Source organism: Daphnia magna, linkage group LG10, assembly GCF_020631705.1.
Source record: "Daphnia magna isolate NIES linkage group LG10, ASM2063170v1.1, whole genome shotgun sequence".
NCBI classification, from domain to species: Eukaryota; Metazoa; Arthropoda; class Branchiopoda; order Diplostraca; family Daphniidae; genus Daphnia; species Daphnia magna.
The window spans coordinates 1,859,335-1,874,750 of NC_059191.1; the positions used below are offsets into that span (position 1 = coordinate 1,859,335).

Consider the following 15,416-nt stretch of genomic DNA (forward strand, 5'->3'; position numbering starts at 1 on the left):
ACAAAGTTCATGGGAGGCACAAAAGCAGAGATGAATCTCCCGCCTCTTTGAAACATTCACGTGTGCGTGTGTGTGTCATATTCTGTCCTACCCACCCACACCCCACCCGTTTTTCTTTCCTGACGTGCATACCGCTCGGCAGAACTGGAAGAGCGCTGAAACATCTGGCAGCCAGCGAATATATATTCCCTCTTGTCATTTTTTTTTTCTGCGACCTCGTTTGGAATGAGAGGTAAAGCCGTTGATCTTCTTCTTCTCCACCCATTCCCTGTTGCCCTTCTGCTCGTTCACCACAAGAGGAAAAGATTACGGTGGAATTTTTGGAACGGCCATCCCGAAATTTGCGTTTCTTTCGTCGTCGATTGGACCAACTCGGTTTGAGGAATGTCCAAACTTCAAACGAAGAGCGCTAACGCATAGGCAAAGAAATTTATTAGGGAAGCAGAGTCACGGGAAGAAACAAGGTGTATAAATATATCTTGGCCTATTAGATTAAGTTGAGCAAGAAAAAAGAAAACAAAAAAAAGAGATGGAAAGAATGAGCAGAGGTGAGCGTTTCACAACACGACACAATAAAAAAATGAATGAGAATCTTCTAAATGGGGGTTTCTAAAATTGTGTTGAAATATAAACAAGATTCGCAGCTGGAAATGAATTGGAGTGTGTTTCCTTCTGTTGGACGCACCTCGTAAACTGGTGTGGCATCACAAGTCTCACTGTGAATATCGTTGCTGGTTAAGATTGTGTCCTCAAAGTCTTTCAAGTCGATATGACTGGGTAGCAAGAATTTGAGACCGCAGGTGCAAGTCAAATAGTGGCTTTCATCGAGTTGAGCAGGCAGCTTGAGACAAATGGGACAAACAATCGCATGGCTGCTGCATTGGCTCACCAAGCTTTCAACAAGGTTTGCTTCTGCATTTTCTATCTCTGCAAAAGTAAACAAACGTTGGTTTACACGAAAAAGAAAAGACCGAAGCCAAAAAGTTGAGACCTTCAAGCCTGATTTCCTCCCAGATTTGGTATAAAAGGTCTTCATCAACATCAAGTGGATCCTCACTTCTTCCAAAGAAATTACGACAGTATTTTGAAAAGAAATCGAGATCATCTTCTTCCGATATAATGATATCTCGCTTGTCTTTCAAAATCTTTTCACGCTTGACCTTCAGATCCTGAACGTAAAGCTGGTTTGGCAACAGACAAGAAAATAGAAACGCTTTCGATTGTAAATTTAACGTGAAAACGAGTCGATTTCTACTACCTTTCGAAGTCGAAACTTGAGCTCATCGATCGAGCACGCGTTTTTGTGTCGCAACTGCTCGAAACATGTTTTACGATGAGATTCCATGTTCTCGATTCCCGCGTAGCGTTTGCCCGTCCGTCTGCAAATGGGCTGTCAAAGAACCTCAAGTGTCGAAAGCAGAGTTGCCAAATGGCGTGCAATGCGAACTTTCCGTCAGCACCTCGCAAGCGCACAAAATTTCAAATCAAATAAAAAAGAAAAAGAGGACATTTTGGCGCGCGCCATAAACCCATAACATTTCGATTTTTACCCGTTGGGAAAATTTGCGAATTTCCCAGCGCCGGGGTACTTAGCATCTCGCAGTCTAAATAATAACACAGTCAATGAGAGATTTAGTCGGCGATGACGAACCAGAACCCCACGCAAATAGAAGCAGCGCGTTTAGAAAACATCCGCTGGTAAAGTTCGTAAAACTGGGAGAGAAAAAAAAACAAAAAAAAAAAGGGGGGAGAGGGGACTCGGCCCAGCTCGCAATTTTCCTCTATTCTTTTAATCTCATCTTTAAAAATGTTTAATTGTCAAATGTTTCGGGATCGCTTTTTAGCCAGGCCAACTGCTGTTCGGGGCAACGGGAAAATGTTCCAACAAAGCCCAAGAAGTAGTTCGTCTGGAAAATAAACAGAAACGACTTAAAAGAGAAAAACGAGAACAATGTTTATCAAAGAGCCAGGAATAACAATAGAGAGAGAGAGAGAGAGAGAGGCAGAGGGGAGGTGAAAGGGTCCACTACATTTTAAAGTGGGAGGCCGGCACGTGCTACGCTGCGGCTTTGACGTCCGGTTCTCGGAAAAAACTGTTTACCATCAACAGTGGCGTAAAAACAAAACAAAAAAGCGGCAAACGAAAAAGAGAGGCTCTTATAATTGAAGAGAGTTTCATCATATGCCGAGATGGCAGTACTAGCCACACCACAAGAGCATCGCCAGTCTAGAAGGTTATATTGAAGTCGGGCGTCGTTTGACGTCCATAAAAAACTTCCCTTTTGTTTTGTTTTTTATCCATCCCGACGTCCGTCTTTTTTTTTTTTTTTTTTCAATATTTAGAGGGATGCATGACGTTATTTTTACGTGTTGTTATGAGAAAAAGAGCACGTCAAAAAGGAAAAAAAGGGGCGCGCGAGCGCGTTGCTCTGAAGCGCGTCACACACAGCAGCCAAACCGAAAAAGCGAGCGACTTTGTATATATACATGTAAACACAAATGATGGCTATATTACATTTAAGAGACGCAAAACCCCCCCTCCCCCCTTCCCCTCAAAAAAAAAAAAAAAAAAAAACGACTATATACCGGAAGATCTTCGTCGCCGGCGGAACTGATGCGATTGTGTATAACGGTCGTATAACTTGCCGGAGAAAATGGATTACTCACGGCTGGAGAGTCCACGGACGGAGGGGGGGGGTTTCGGGGGTCCTATATAGCTGTCGCACGTCTATATAATCTCTTTCTTTCTTTCTCTGTGTTTGCTGGATTGCGTCCAAAAAGAAGAAGCAAAAGAGAAAGAAAGAGAGAGAAAAGCTAGTTCTTCTTTGACCTCTAAAGTCGTCTTTCGTCTTTTGCGTCTTCGCCCCTTTTACGATCCCTTTTCCCAAACTTCAAACAATTTAACAGGATTGCACATTAGAGAGCGACCATCGGACTTGTGCCTTTCGCATTTTGATAGAAAAAAAAAAACAAAACAAAAGGCGCATTTCTTTCTACGATATGTAAAAAAGAAGGAAACAAAATAAGGGCTGGGGGGGAAGTCTTATAGAGAGGCGTTCCACTTGTTTGGATTCTTTTCTTTCACTCGTTGACTTTTGGTCGGTGCAAAAAAATTGTGTGCCTCACATTTCCGTTGAACTGCGGGCCAAAAGGAATCCAACGACTATGATGCGCTTGGGCGCAGCGCTTTAGACTATTAGTATCCAGTCGGCTGGAGACTTGGCAAGAACGTAACGCTGAAAAGCAAACAATTTAAAGCCATGCATTCGCTCCGATTGAAGGTGATATTGTTCGTGATTGGAGCATCGTTATTTATCGAGACGTCAAACGCTGGCGCACCGCCGCCCAGTCGACCGTTTTATCACAAGTACAGGCCATTGGATCTTGGTCCGACCCCGTTCGTCGACGAAGCCACTGGCCAATGCATCCTGAGCCCGTGCGACGCTCTTGGACGGGCAAGGGACGAGCTGTACAGCATTTTAGATGAAAAGGAGAAAGTGCAAAGTCAAAGTCGAACGCTGATTGGCGAACTACAACAAGCCGTCGCACACGGTAAAGATTCGCAAGACGCATTAAGAAAAATCATCCAACTGATGGAGCAGAGAATTCGCAGTCTGGAACAATCAGGTTTAAAATCGTGTTGTTCATTATCAAGGGTAACGCAAAGAGTTTAAAACAATAATAATTTCGTGATAGTTTGGACATTGGATAAGAGCTCGTCCCGTTGGAACAAATGTTCGGAAGGGTATCGAATTATTTCAAAAATATTAAAAAAAACCAAAAAAAAACAAACAAGAATGGAGTTTCTAATCGATTCAAAATCAAAATGTAGGCCATGCACGTGTACGGCTGAAACGCGCACCGTTTCCTGTTGGCGGCTGGATTTGACGTTCGTTCCGCGAAGCCAGAACATCCCGCACGATACCAAAGCGTTGTACGCGCTTTACTTTTCTTTTTCTGTTTCTACATTCCCAATTCGACACCTTTTTTTTTTTTCTTTTCTTTTTCCCCGTCTCTGTTTGTTTGTTGTCACTAGCTGTCAAAAGTGTTGAATTGCGATGTAAACAAATCATCTGACAAATAAGCGCAAAAACGTGAAGAATGACGGACGATGAACACGCAACTCAGACAGCAGCATCAGTAGCAATAATAAGTAAAAGCCATCATCCATCATTTTTTTTTTCTTTCTCCCCTTTTTCGTGCTGCGCGTGTGTTGCATGTTCCATCATCATCAGAGACATGGGCGCCAATCGGCTGGGCACGCTCAACAAGGACGCCTTCAAAGGGATGATTTTACTCAACGAGCTGTAAGTCTATCGGGCCTTGCATCTAACACATCCGTTTCTTCCTCTGTTTATGTATATTACGGAACACTCCGCTACATGTTCCAAGGCCCGTTTTTCAACACACACACACACAGACAGACACACAATTATAGATATTCGTGTACCTTTCCCTTTTCTTTCTTTTTTTTGTTCTTGGTAAGATCTGTTTATCGTTAGTCGTTGACGAACCATCTGCTCTTTTTGCTAGTCGTCGTGTGTGTGCGCGTGTGTGTGTTTCCTTTTAAAAAAATAATAATAATTTCTATATTTAATTAAATTTTTTGGCTCCTCTTTCGTCAATGTTCGCTCAGGGATTTATTTGACAACCAGATCGAGTATCTGCCCGACACGGTATTTGACAGCCTGGAGAATTTGATCAATCTGTGAGTATATTTGTATGTACACTACGCGTCGTAGTTTGTTAGCTTTTTTGGTGTAGATGTTGCCATTTCGTTAGCAACCCCGTTTCGCAAGGATCGCGCTCGAGCGTGCGAGATCTGATTGGCGAGATTGAACCATCCGTCACTCGTTTCCTCGTTCGTTGACACGCCCTTTTTCTTTCTCGATTTCATGCAGGAAGATACATAAAAATAAACTGAAAGTCCTCGACGAGAAAATATTCATCGCCAACATCAATCTGGAAACGCTGCAAGTTTATTTCTATTTTTTAACCCCCCCCGTTTTCAATTATTATTAGCATAGATTCGTCGAATCGGTGCTACGGCGTTGAGTGAAAAATGCTAATCATTACGGGTGGTCTTCGTTTCTTTTCTTGAAAAACCCCAAAAATTCAGAGATATATCCAATAACGAGCTGAAGGAGGTGCCAGTCGGAGTATTTCGAACGTTACGGCGCTTGACTGTACTTCATTTGTCCAGCAATAAATTTGCCCGACTAGATGAGAGTTTGCTACGAGGCCTGAATCAACTCGAAGATGTCGACTTGTCCCGAAATGAACTGACAGAACTCCCGCCACTGCTGCTCGATGGTAGTACATACGACGTCAACGCCATGATTATCAAATCCAAAAGCTAAAAAAAAAAAAAAATTAATTAAACCTTCGATTCAGGTTTGACTAAGCTAAAGTCAATCAAAATAAACGACAATCAAATCAAAGCCCTGCCTCCCGCACTTTTCCGCGGATTGGCCGATGTGGAAATATTGCAACTGCAAAACAATGAAATCGCCGAATTGCCAGAAAAAATCTTTCGCGATCTGACCAGTTTAACTCAACTTGTCTTAACGGGCAATTCTCTTGTTACCATCTCACCGGGCATCTTTTCAAGGTTTGAAGGAGCGAAATTGAATCTTTTTGGCAGTTGCTTACCGTTTTAGATGAACACGTTGTACCGTAGCCTGGAGCAGTTGCACGAGCTTCACATTGGTGGAAACCTTCTGGAACATTTGCCGGCTGGTGTGTTTACGGGTATGGAACGACTGGAAAAGTTGTTCATCTTGTCCAATAATCTGCGTGAAATCGATTCTGAAGCATTCACCGGCATCCCTCAATTGCTGTGGCTCGCCCTCAACAACAATTTGCTGACTTCGTTACCACACGATGTTTTCGAGCCGGTCCCCAAACTTCAGCGAATGTCAGTACATTTTCACTTTCAATTAAGACGTTTTCTCAATTTAGAGAAATTGTTTGTGAACTCACTTGGCACAGGCAACTGGATAGCAATCACTTCATGTTTCTCCCCGAGGGCACTCTCGAACCGTTGAAGAATCTTCAGTACGTGAATTTGATCAAGAATCCATGGCACTGCGATTGCTCCATTCTTTATCTAACGAGGTAATAATTGTACAGTTAAAGATCGTCACAAGAGTCAGACACACTCTCTTCTCCATTCCAGATGGATTAACGAACACTCTGATTTGATATGGGATTACCAACCCAAGTGCCGTGGTCCTGGCGAGCTTGGGGGTAAATCTGTTTACACCATGACGTTTAACGATGTCTGCGACGGACAGTGGATGTCAATGATGTAACTTTACAGTTAAACACTTTTAGAGAACACTGTGCAGTTTCAATAGCAAACGCTGCTTTTATTGCAGGTCTATCAAAAATCGAGTTCGAGCGCGTGTCCGTTAAGAGGGTCGTATTGTCTCAAGTTTCGTCTGCGAACAGTTGCATGCTTTATTTTCAATGTTTCTTCGTCAAACTTTATCTTAACTTATCAATACAACTGCATACCGTCATTCGAATTCGGCCATTTACTCATATGGTTTAAGTTAATAACAAGACTTGTGAAGCTCTTGTCCAACCAATAATCCATAAAGCATGGTCCAAAATGCTACACAGCTATCAATCAATAAGTTGCTGTGCAATGGAAGCTTCTACGGAAGGAACGCAGCCCAAAAGAGACGTTGCATTACGGAAAATGAAAACGCTGTTAAAATTGTGGTTTGATATTACGCATAAAAATAAATTTATAAGACATGTTCGTTTTGCTTTATTTTTTACTTGAAGTAATTTCCTTTTTATGAGTTAATAACACTTTTGAAACCTAACAACATTAAGTGAATCATGCATTTTTTAAAGATCTGGCCAGTCATTTGGATCTGGCATCTGGCGCCAGTATTTGGAATCTTTTTTGGCTTTTTCCCTCCATTCCTAGGCAACCCTGCCTGCTTTCCGCCCTCCGCCAAAAAAAGATTGCTAAATTCAGAATTTTTTTAAGAAAACACGTTGTGCGCTCCAAGTTCCCGACGAGGCAACAGTGGCTGAGAAAGCAGAAGTACTGGAAACCAAGCAACCAACACGTTGTGCCCACACGCGACTTTTTGACTAATCCACTGTGACTACAAATGACTCTCGAGGTAAGAATGGATATTTTCAATTCCACTCAATTATTTATAACGTTTTTGAAACCGGAATACTAGGTTGGAAATAGGGGTCGGGGTAGCGGACCTCGTGGCGGAGGCCGTGGCGTCGGAGGAGATCGAGGTGGTGGTCGTGGCGTTTCACGTGGATTTCGTGGCGGAGATGTACGCGGGCGTGGTGGTCGTGGACGTGGAGATCGCGGTGGTCGAGGGTTTTCTCGTGGAGGAGATCGAGGATCGTTTCGAGGTGGTGAACGAGGATCGTTTCGAGGTGGTGAACGAGGATCGTTTCGTGGTGGTGAACGAGGATCGTTTCGTGGTGGAGATCGAGGATCATTTCGAGGAACTTTTCGCGGTGGAAATCGAGGTGCTCCTGCAAGGGGAGGTTTTATGGGAGGCAAAAGAGATTTCAATGGTAGTTCTGTAGTAAGAAGCAAGTCTAAAATCCCTGTGTGCCACGAAGTTGCCCATGCACTTCAGTTACGGATCTGTTACAAATCAGACATTCCAACAGAAGAAGAACTACTGAAGCAACTCCCTGGTTTCCATTCTAGATTCCAGAAATCACCTGACAGTGCAGATTACTTTCTTTTATTTAAAGACATTGAGTCTCTTGAAGCTGCGAAAACAAACTTAGAAGAAGATGACACTGTCACATCGGTTGACTACATGGGGCTTAGAGCAGAGAGATATCTGGTACTAAATTTATGAAATTTTTGCCTGACTTAAATTAATCAGTGATTTTTATTTTAGCCCGAATCATTAGAAAACAGACAGGTCTTCCTCCAGTTTTATTCAGAACAAGAAGACGAAGAAGCAGTAAAAAAAATTGACGATAAGATTGTGTCAGTTAAATTTATGAAATCCAAGTCAAGGTAAAATGGAACTAACTGTTAAGTTGCATATATAGTAGACTTTGAATGCATAGCTTTCTAAAATTCTTGAAACTAAAACAATGTTTTTGTTTGTGCAATTTACCAGTTGTTTAGCTGAATTCCCAACTGTTGAGGAGGCAAATGACTTCATCAAGAAAACAGCCCTGTCAAAGAATCGTGGGGATCTTAAATATTGTGCAGAGAGCACTGCAATGCAAACCTCTAATATTGCAAAAGCCAGCATTCAACCTAACCAGTAACGACATTTCTTTTTGCTTTATTCTAAATTTTTGAAATTGAATTTTGCCCAATGGTTTATCAATTATTCTTATTTGTTTTTCCTATGAATAGAATTGTCGTACGGGATGTTCCCAAAAAAGCTACTCTAAAAGAATTAGCCCTCCTCTTCCCAGATGCCAACTCCGTGACGCTTTACAACCAAACGTTCCCATCGTCTGACTATTGGTACAGTTTTATGTCACCAACTTATTATAACTGAAAATTCACTGACTCTTAAATCGTTTTAGCCATGCCGCCTTCCGTTTCGAAAATGTCGACCGAGTAAATGCAATTCTCACTGAGAAGACAGAGGACGAAATTCTTGGGAAAAAGGTTTACATTGCTCCAGCATACAGTTGCTTATTGACAGATATGCCTAAGCTAGGAGAACCTTGGACGGGAGACAAACTGATTACAGAATCCCCTAAAGTATTTTTCTTTTCTTAATATGGTATGGTTTTGGGACAAGATTACATGTTTTTGGTTTTTTAGGCAAAGGGTTCAAAAGAATCACCAAAGAAAAAAATCAAATTGGAGAAAGATGTGAACGGTGGTGATGAAGAAGATGAAGATGAAGATGAAGAAAATGAAGATGAAGAAGAAGAAGATGAAGAAGAAGAAGATGAAGAAGAAGGTGAAGGTGAAGGTGAAGATGAAGAAAACGAGGAAAATGATGATGAAGAAGATGAAGACGACGATGAAGGCGAGGATGAAAATGGCAAAGATGACAACGAAGAAGAGATGGAATCTGCTGCTGACGAAGATGATGAAGAAGAAGAGAGTGACGATTAAAGACGTAGTGCCAGTGTTAACATCGATGTCGAGGCATTTCTATTATGTTAACCTTGCTTGCAAATTTCAATCAAATAAAACGAATCGGACACCATAAAACTGAAATCACGAATCGCCAATGTAAAAGTTCTGACCAGTTTTGTGCATTCTGTATGTCATCGTGGAAAGTAGAATCTATTGTCTGGTCCTAATTTAATCTGTTTTCAATTTCTATAGTGACATGGATTCTCACCCGCTCTGCACTCATCCATTGGTTTAGCAAGTCAGGAAAAGGTGAGATTATGTAAAGTAGTTTGTCAATTAAAAATTCTCGTCCCAGTCATTAAGTTTGTGCGTCAAGGGTTAAAAGTATTTTGTGAACCTGCAAGTTCAACCTTTCCGGACGTAGGGATCATTACGTAAGGGAAAAGTTCCCCAAGCCTAGGGCGTTTGTCTTTACTGAATCGAGTGTAGGTAATGCGGTAGCAAAAGAAATTATTTCTAGTTGAGTTTGTTCTCAGTTAAGCGATACCCTGATGTGTTGACCCAGCTTAGCTCTCAAATAACCGAGTAACTGTAAACATTCCAAATTGCATGTTGCTTACGTAACCAAAACCAATGCTGCTGAATCCGCTAGCTAGAGTAGATTTTTTCTGTGTGTTAATCTTTATTGACAATCGTTTATTTCGTATTCCCTAGTTGGACGAAGGAGAGCACCACCATCTGTGTTTTTTATTTGTCAGCTTTTTGTTTGTGATTTTGCATATCAATTTCGCTTTAAGTTAACTCCTGTGATCCCCCCCAGTAAATTCCAATACTCGGAGAGGTATCAGGGTTTGGCCTACATCTCGACACGAAGCCTCTTTTATTAAAAGAAAAGTATTTTTTCTTTTTTTCGGTTTCCTCATATGTTGACCTTGACACGTGAAAAACTATTCAAGCTAGAGGGTGTTTTGAAGGTAGTGCTACCCAACAACGTGCACGTAAGACTGAATCCCCCATTCACCTGTTTCTTTTTTTTCCTTTTTTCACCACGTAGTACAAAACGTCGGCCTTACTGTCACGTGTAGACAGCAAACAGTAGTAAATTCCTACGCCGTCTCGTTTGCTCCATGCCGCATTGTTGGCATGGGAGCACACATTTTTTATTCGCGCGCTTAGTGTGTTACATCTTGTCTTAAGCACTCACGAAAAATGTTATAATTGAACAAGTAGGGGATATTCTTTCTTTCACGGTATGCACAAACGTGTAGTTGCTGGACGTTAGAAAATAACTTTTAATTGGTGGGCGGGAACGTCTGACCATATGTCATCTATAGGAAAACCTTCGTTAGAGTCGATAACCGGGTAACGGTAAAAGCAATCCCTTTGAAATATGTTCGATTTTGTTAATTTAAAAAAAAAAAGTGATAAGATTCTTAATCTTCGTGATAGTTTTTTTTTTTTGTCTATGAAAAAGGGATTTGTTTTTCTTAACTTGAGTAAAAATAAAGTAAATAAATACGCCCAGAGGGCAGTGTTAAATGTATGTATATCTATGGGCTTAGTGTAGGCAACTTTGAAATCTCGGCATGCTGCACTGGTGTAGGTCAGTAAAACCCGGCAGTTCCTTCATTAGGGCGCCAGCCTAGACAAGGAAGACGGAATTCCTCTTTGCCTAAGGCTATAGCTATGGGCAGCCCTAGGTCGCAGCCTGGTACCTACCTATCTTGATGTTGAACCCAGGTAAAGTCTTCAACTTCAAAGCGCGTCTCGACTCTGAAGTTGACGGATGTGTACGCTCAGACTCCCGTTTATTTAACTTTCTCGTTCATCTATAGGACGTTTCTTCAGTTTGGTGTTCTAGTTTTTATCGTCTCCAACGGATTTTGGGTTCGACATTTCTTCGTTGAATCGTCCTGAAGGTAAAGCCAATTTACTATAAAATTGCATGATTTAAAAAAGGAGCTTGTAAAAATATCCCCTTTTGTTTGGGGGCGGATTTTTCGAATGCAAAAGGGAGATGTGCTCTTATTTTTGGTATTCTTTTTCGTAATAACTAGTTGTAAGCGAATGAATAATGGCATAGGTCAAGTCTGGCGGAGAATATTTACATAATGTTGTTGTTTTTCTTAGCGCTAAACCAGACAACTAAAGATTTTCCTTACACGGGTAGCATTACTTTAATTTTCGGTTCAGTGCCTCTTATTTTCAAAGTAGTTTTTTTGTTTTGTTTTTTTTGCGTTGTTTAGACTTTTCCGTATAGTGATTATATTTAAAGCGTCGCCTCAAGTAGGGATAAAATGCGCAATTTTTATGAACTAAAATTTTAGCGTGTAACCTCTCGGTTACTACCCGATATGACTAACAACAAAAAGACGTCATCCTCGATCTATCCTTCCTCATCTATGGCAAAAAAGGAATTTTTTAAAAAATATTTTCATAACATGAAAGCTTTTCTTACGAAATACTATGTCGCTGTGCCAAAAGAAATTCGATGACGTTGTCGTGTCTCGAAACGCAGCAAGGTTATCATAAAAAGAAACACCGAACAAGTTGTTGGAAAATTTTCTTTCGTGCGTGATTTTCATGCTAGACGAATGATTATTCGCGGAGAAAGCAGGTAATTCTTAACACCTAGTCGAGAAAGAAAAAAGGCCGCTTGGTGACACTCGTGTCCTAATGTTTGTTCGAGTAATTACAAAAAATGAGTATATGCCAACAATGAATCGATTTGATACAATAGAAATCTTTCCTTGTGTGGTAACACGTAAACGTTATTAGCGGGACGCACGTTATGGTCAAACAAAAAATTTCAAACAGAAATTACGCCAGTTCCTTATAGCGCTTTATGACTAGTCGGTACGGGGAATTGATTTATTGCTCAGATTACTACACATGATTTTTTTGTTGTTGTTGAGAAGAATATGCATAATTAAAATTATTCTTTTCCCCCTTCTTCTCAGGTTGGTGAACGGGAAATGAAGTTGAAATTGGCTCCGGGTGTCCTTTGGTTAATTGCCGGGTTGGCAATAGAAGTGGCTTCAGCGGCGAATATTCTATTCTTATCGCCGTTCACGTCGTACAGCCATACGCACGTCTTCTTCTACAGCATAAAAGCTTTGGCCAGCCGCGGGCACACTATAACTCATTGGAATGGTTTACTACCGAGAGAAGATCTAGCCAATGTAACGCACTTGCATTCGGCCTCACTTCACAAAATGAACAGCCGCCACGAAATCGGTTTCAACAGCAACAATCCCATCGCACTTATGCTGACATTACCCGATCGACTATCTACCATCTGCAAAGCGGTTTACAGAGAGCCCGTCTTCCATCAGCTGATTGCCAGCCAAGAGCATTTCGATTTGATCGTTATAGAAACTTTCATGAACGACTGCATGTTGCCGTTGGTTCAACATTTTCATGCGCCTTTCATCTACCTGAGCGCCCTCCCTCCGCTACCTTGGATGTTGGACTACACCTGTTCGCCCCTCTCTTTTCAACAGTTCCCCGCCCTTTGTACGACTTTCACAGAAGAAATGAACTTCCCTCAACGGGTGGTCAATGTTTTTCTCAACTTGATGGTCATCTACTACAGAGATTGGTTCATTCTACCCAGAGTGGATCAAATTGCGGCTGAAGCCTGGATTAATTCGACTGTTGCCCTTTCACCTGTCAAAGAAATCGAGAGAAATATGAGTCTCTTAATCACCAACAGTCATCCAGTTATCAACTATCAATACTTCAAGTCAGGGCTGATCGTTGAAGTTGGAGGTCTTCATTTAGTTCCACCCAAAGAATTGCCACAGGTTTGATATTTTTGAATTATTTGGCCAAGATGCAATTTTACGCAAAAAAAAAAAAAAAAGGAAACATCGTTGACTATAAAATTTGAAAGTAGGAAGTGGAAAATTTCGTCGATGGGTCAGGCGATGCGGGATTTATTGTCCTTAGTTTCGGTTCCATTCTTCGAGGAGCGAGCATGCCGGAGGCGACACGCAAAATTTTCTTGGCCGCTTTTAGTCGTCTGCCGTTCCGTGTCTTGTGGAAATGGGAAGATGAGTTGGGTATGAAAGATCTACCTGCCAATGTGAAACTTTCTACCTGGCTTCCGCCGCTACAAGACCTACTGGCGCACCCTAAAATGCGGCTGCTAATGACACACGGTGGGCTGTACAGCAATCAAGAGACAGTGTGGAGTGGTGTGCCTTTGATCGGCTTTCCGGTATTTGGAGACCAGGTGAACTATGTCGTTAAAGCTGAAAGAGACGGATACGCAATCTGTTTGGACTGGAAGACATTGACCGAAGACATCCTGTACAATGCTATTCAAGAAATCGTGACCAATCCAAAGTAAGAGGATTTTGTGAGAATTTGTTTTTTTTGTTTTGTTTGTTTGTTTGTTTGTTTTTCTATACGATTTGATTGTTGTAGGTATAAGCAAAATGCCATGAAATTGTCCTATCTGATGCGCGATCAAATTGAACTGGGTCGACCCCTGGAGCGTGCAGTACACGCAATAGAATATGTCATCCGTCATCGAGGAGCTGCCCATCTACGACCTGCTGCTTGTCGGTTGTCTCCTATCCAGCGTGAATCGATGGACGTTACGTTTATTTACACGGCATTTTTCGTGGCTTTAATTTACCTCATTATTTGTCTTTCCCGTTTCACGTTCCGGAAATTTACCTCCGTCGTAAAAGTGGACCGCTTGAAGAAACGCCAGTAAAAAGCTCTTTGTGAGCTAGCTCACTGTAATCAGCTCATTTGGTTCTAGACTTTGTTAAGTTTTCAACCAACTTATTGATTTATCTGAGAGATACAAATAGCCCATCTTGTTTGTTTTTTTTTTGTTTAAAATTAGCTTCTCTGTTAATTTACTCGCTTTGAAAAAACTGTTTTGTAGAATTTTTTTTTTATCTCGAACTAGTTTAATATCATGAATCAAGAAAAAAAATCAACTGCAATTGTAGTTAGTTAAAGTGTGTCAATTTTTTAACAAAATATTTCAACAACAAAATAAATTATTCACCATCGTAAAGGGAAAAAAAAAATACTGCTCAAAAAATTTCATCATATTTTGTACCATTATGTGACTGATTTTGGTAGGCTAATACAAAGAATGAGCCATTCAGAAAGAGTTCTGTCGCTTTTTACTGCACAATTTCCACGATAACAATATTTTTTTTCCCGTTAAAATAAGAGGCTTAGCTAAGACCAGGTTTAAACCTTCATTAAGAATTGGACTGATTTGAAATGCTGGGCCAAACTCGCACATCACAATGCAAATTGATTTAAATCTTTTATTAAACTTGGCTCAAAAGCCTAGGATGATTGACGGGCTACCCAGCGCAAAACTCGAAATCCTTTATCAAAAACAACCACAAGTGTCTACCTGTCCAGGTGAATAGTTCCACCGTGTGAACATTTAAAGTACACATATGCAGAGGCAGTTTAGAAATCTAAGCAAATTCAGGGAACAAATATTTTTATAATAAACGACCTACTGAAGATCTAGCGCTTGTTTCCGTCGCATACCATGTACAGCGTGCGTCGATAAGGTAAGAACGTCGAACCGGTGGCAAGGTACAAACTTCCAGCAACGGATTGCTTTACGATAACGGATGGCGGAATTCACTACCATAAATTCGTCACTAGGTAACTAAGGTGCGTAGCATTTCCAATGTTGTTTCGTGTTCTTTTCGGTTGGGTGTTCACAATTTTACAGTTTGGGCTTGTGCAGAATGGGGCATGGCTTGCGGCCATTGAACTTAAAGATTTAGAAGTTGCTCCAGGTATTGTTTTCCCAGACTCATTTAAAAAAAAAAGGCCAACGAACTTTAAGGACATCCCACTTTCGATCCAAAAGTTGAAGCTAAACTCTTTTCTGCATCTTTTTATCAGCTGTTTGATATATTATTATTGCCAATTTTTCCATTTGATAAAGTCATTGCAAATCAGCCATAGCTATTGACACTGTTCGGTATAAGGTGATAAAAATTAAAGATATTCCAAACCGCTGAGACGTGCGTCATTTTCTAAAAAGCCAAATAAATTCCATCAGTTTCAAAAAGGAATTCTTCTACTAGTATGATCAAGTTCAAACCGCAAATACCTGGTTTACCTTACCATTACACAAGAGTTGGTAGGCTCAACAGGTAAAAATTGGTTGAATGGGGTTTTTCACCTGCTGGGCAGGTCGCGGCATTGTACGTACGTACACGGTTCTGCTATACGACGTGAAGCAACCTAACCAAATCGAGAATGTGACACAAGATGATGCAGCGCCAGAAGACGCTATGGATGCGGAACTTGTGACCAATACAAATTGAGGTCACGGATGCTCTCATGCATGGAAGTC

General features: G+C 41.1%; 4 protein-coding genes across 6 annotated transcripts; 3 read left to right on the forward strand and 1 right to left on the reverse strand.

The window, feature by feature from the left end:
- Window positions 1-415: 415 nt before the first annotated feature.
- Window positions 416-1,419, reverse strand: LOC116931545. The gene is made up of 3 exons (XM_032939146.2): window positions 1,259-1,419; window positions 992-1,181; window positions 416-927 (listed from the first exon to the last, which is right to left on the reverse strand). Exons 1-3 carry the CDS (start codon window positions 1,343-1,345, stop codon window positions 596-598), a joined length of 609 nt encoding a protein of 202 aa, XP_032795037.1. The 5' UTR covers window positions 1,346-1,419; the 3' UTR covers window positions 416-595.
- Window positions 1,420-3,091: 1,672 nt separating this feature from the next.
- Window positions 3,092-6,524, forward strand: LOC116931529 (leucine-rich repeat-containing protein 15). 3 transcript variants are annotated; one of them, XM_032939115.2, is made up of 12 exons: window positions 3,095-3,627; window positions 3,697-3,745; window positions 3,833-3,934; window positions 4,236-4,307; window positions 4,637-4,708; window positions 4,902-4,973; window positions 5,120-5,313; window positions 5,395-5,611; window positions 5,681-5,917; window positions 5,992-6,117; window positions 6,179-6,310; window positions 6,381-6,524. In XM_032939115.2, the coding sequence occupies exons 1-12, from the start codon at window positions 3,261-3,263 to the stop codon at window positions 6,415-6,417; spliced, it is 1,677 nt and encodes a 558-aa protein (XP_032795006.2). In that variant the 5' UTR covers window positions 3,095-3,260; the 3' UTR covers window positions 6,418-6,524. The 3 variants fall into 3 exon arrangements, with proteins under 3 accessions (XP_032795008.2, XP_032795007.2, XP_032795006.2); XM_032939117.2 differs by lacking the exon at window positions 4,236-4,307 and having other exon boundaries at window positions 3,092-3,627; XM_032939116.2 differs by lacking the exon at window positions 6,381-6,524 and having other exon boundaries at window positions 3,093-3,627; window positions 6,179-6,314.
- Window positions 6,525-6,989: 465 nt separating this feature from the next.
- LOC116931536 (U3 small nucleolar RNA-associated protein 25) lies at window positions 6,990-9,193 on the forward strand. Its single transcript, XM_032939134.2, has 7 exons — window positions 6,990-7,145; window positions 7,209-7,844; window positions 7,902-8,023; window positions 8,130-8,279; window positions 8,375-8,488; window positions 8,551-8,731; window positions 8,795-9,193. Exons 1-7 carry the CDS (start codon window positions 7,134-7,136, stop codon window positions 9,092-9,094), a joined length of 1,515 nt encoding a protein of 504 aa, XP_032795025.2. The 5' UTR covers window positions 6,990-7,133; the 3' UTR covers window positions 9,095-9,193.
- A 1,607-nt stretch (window positions 9,194-10,800) lies between these two features.
- Window positions 10,801-14,193, forward strand: LOC116931535 (UDP-glycosyltransferase UGT5). Its single transcript, XM_032939133.2, has 4 exons — window positions 10,801-10,977; window positions 12,019-12,864; window positions 12,957-13,408; window positions 13,490-14,193. The coding sequence occupies exons 2-4, from the start codon at window positions 12,034-12,036 to the stop codon at window positions 13,782-13,784; spliced, it is 1,578 nt and encodes a 525-aa protein (XP_032795024.2). The 5' UTR covers window positions 10,801-10,977; window positions 12,019-12,033; the 3' UTR covers window positions 13,785-14,193.
- The last annotated feature ends 1,223 nt before the right edge of the window (window positions 14,194-15,416 follow it).

What these genes read in the sequence shown, in the direction of transcription:
- LOC116931536 (XM_032939134.2), top strand. An exon ending in TTAGAGCAGAGAGATATCTG is followed by an intron (nt 7,845 to 7,901) that starts GTACTAAATTTA and finishes TTTTTATTTTAG; the next exon opens with CCCGAATCATTAGAAAACAG. An exon ending in GCCAGCATTCAACCTAACCA is followed by an intron (nt 8,280 to 8,374) that starts GTAACGACATTT and finishes TCCTATGAATAG; the next exon opens with AATTGTCGTACGGGATGTTC.
- LOC116931535 (XM_032939133.2), top strand. Translation starts at nt 12,034, where the DNA reads ATGAAGTTGAAATTGGCTCCGGGTGTCCTTTGGTTAATTGCCGGGTTG. An exon ending in CACCCAAAGAATTGCCACAG is followed by an intron (nt 12,865 to 12,956) that starts GTTTGATATTTT and finishes ATTTGAAAGTAG; the next exon opens with GAAGTGGAAAATTTCGTCGA. An exon ending in GAAATCGTGACCAATCCAAA is followed by an intron (nt 13,409 to 13,489) that starts GTAAGAGGATTT and finishes TGATTGTTGTAG; the next exon opens with GTATAAGCAAAATGCCATGA.
- LOC116931545 (XM_032939146.2), bottom strand. Translation starts at nt 1,345, where the DNA reads ATGGAATCTCATCGTAAAACATGTTTCGAGCAGTTGCGACACAAAAAC. An exon ending in TCAAGTTTCGACTTCGAAAG is followed by an intron (nt 1,182 to 1,258) that starts GTAGTAGAAATC and finishes TTGCCAAACCAG; the next exon opens with CTTTACGTTCAGGATCTGAA. An exon ending in GGAGGAAATCAGGCTTGAAG is followed by an intron (nt 928 to 991) that starts GTCTCAACTTTT and finishes TTACTTTTGCAG; the next exon opens with AGATAGAAAATGCAGAAGCA.
- LOC116931529 (XM_032939115.2), top strand. Translation starts at nt 3,261, where the DNA reads ATGCATTCGCTCCGATTGAAGGTGATATTGTTCGTGATTGGAGCATCG. An exon ending in CTGGAGAATTTGATCAATCT is followed by an intron (nt 4,709 to 4,901) that starts GTGAGTATATTT and finishes GATTTCATGCAG; the next exon opens with GAAGATACATAAAAATAAAC. An exon ending in GGACAGTGGATGTCAATGAT is followed by an intron (nt 6,311 to 6,380) that starts GTAACTTTACAG and finishes CTTTTATTGCAG; the next exon opens with GTCTATCAAAAATCGAGTTC.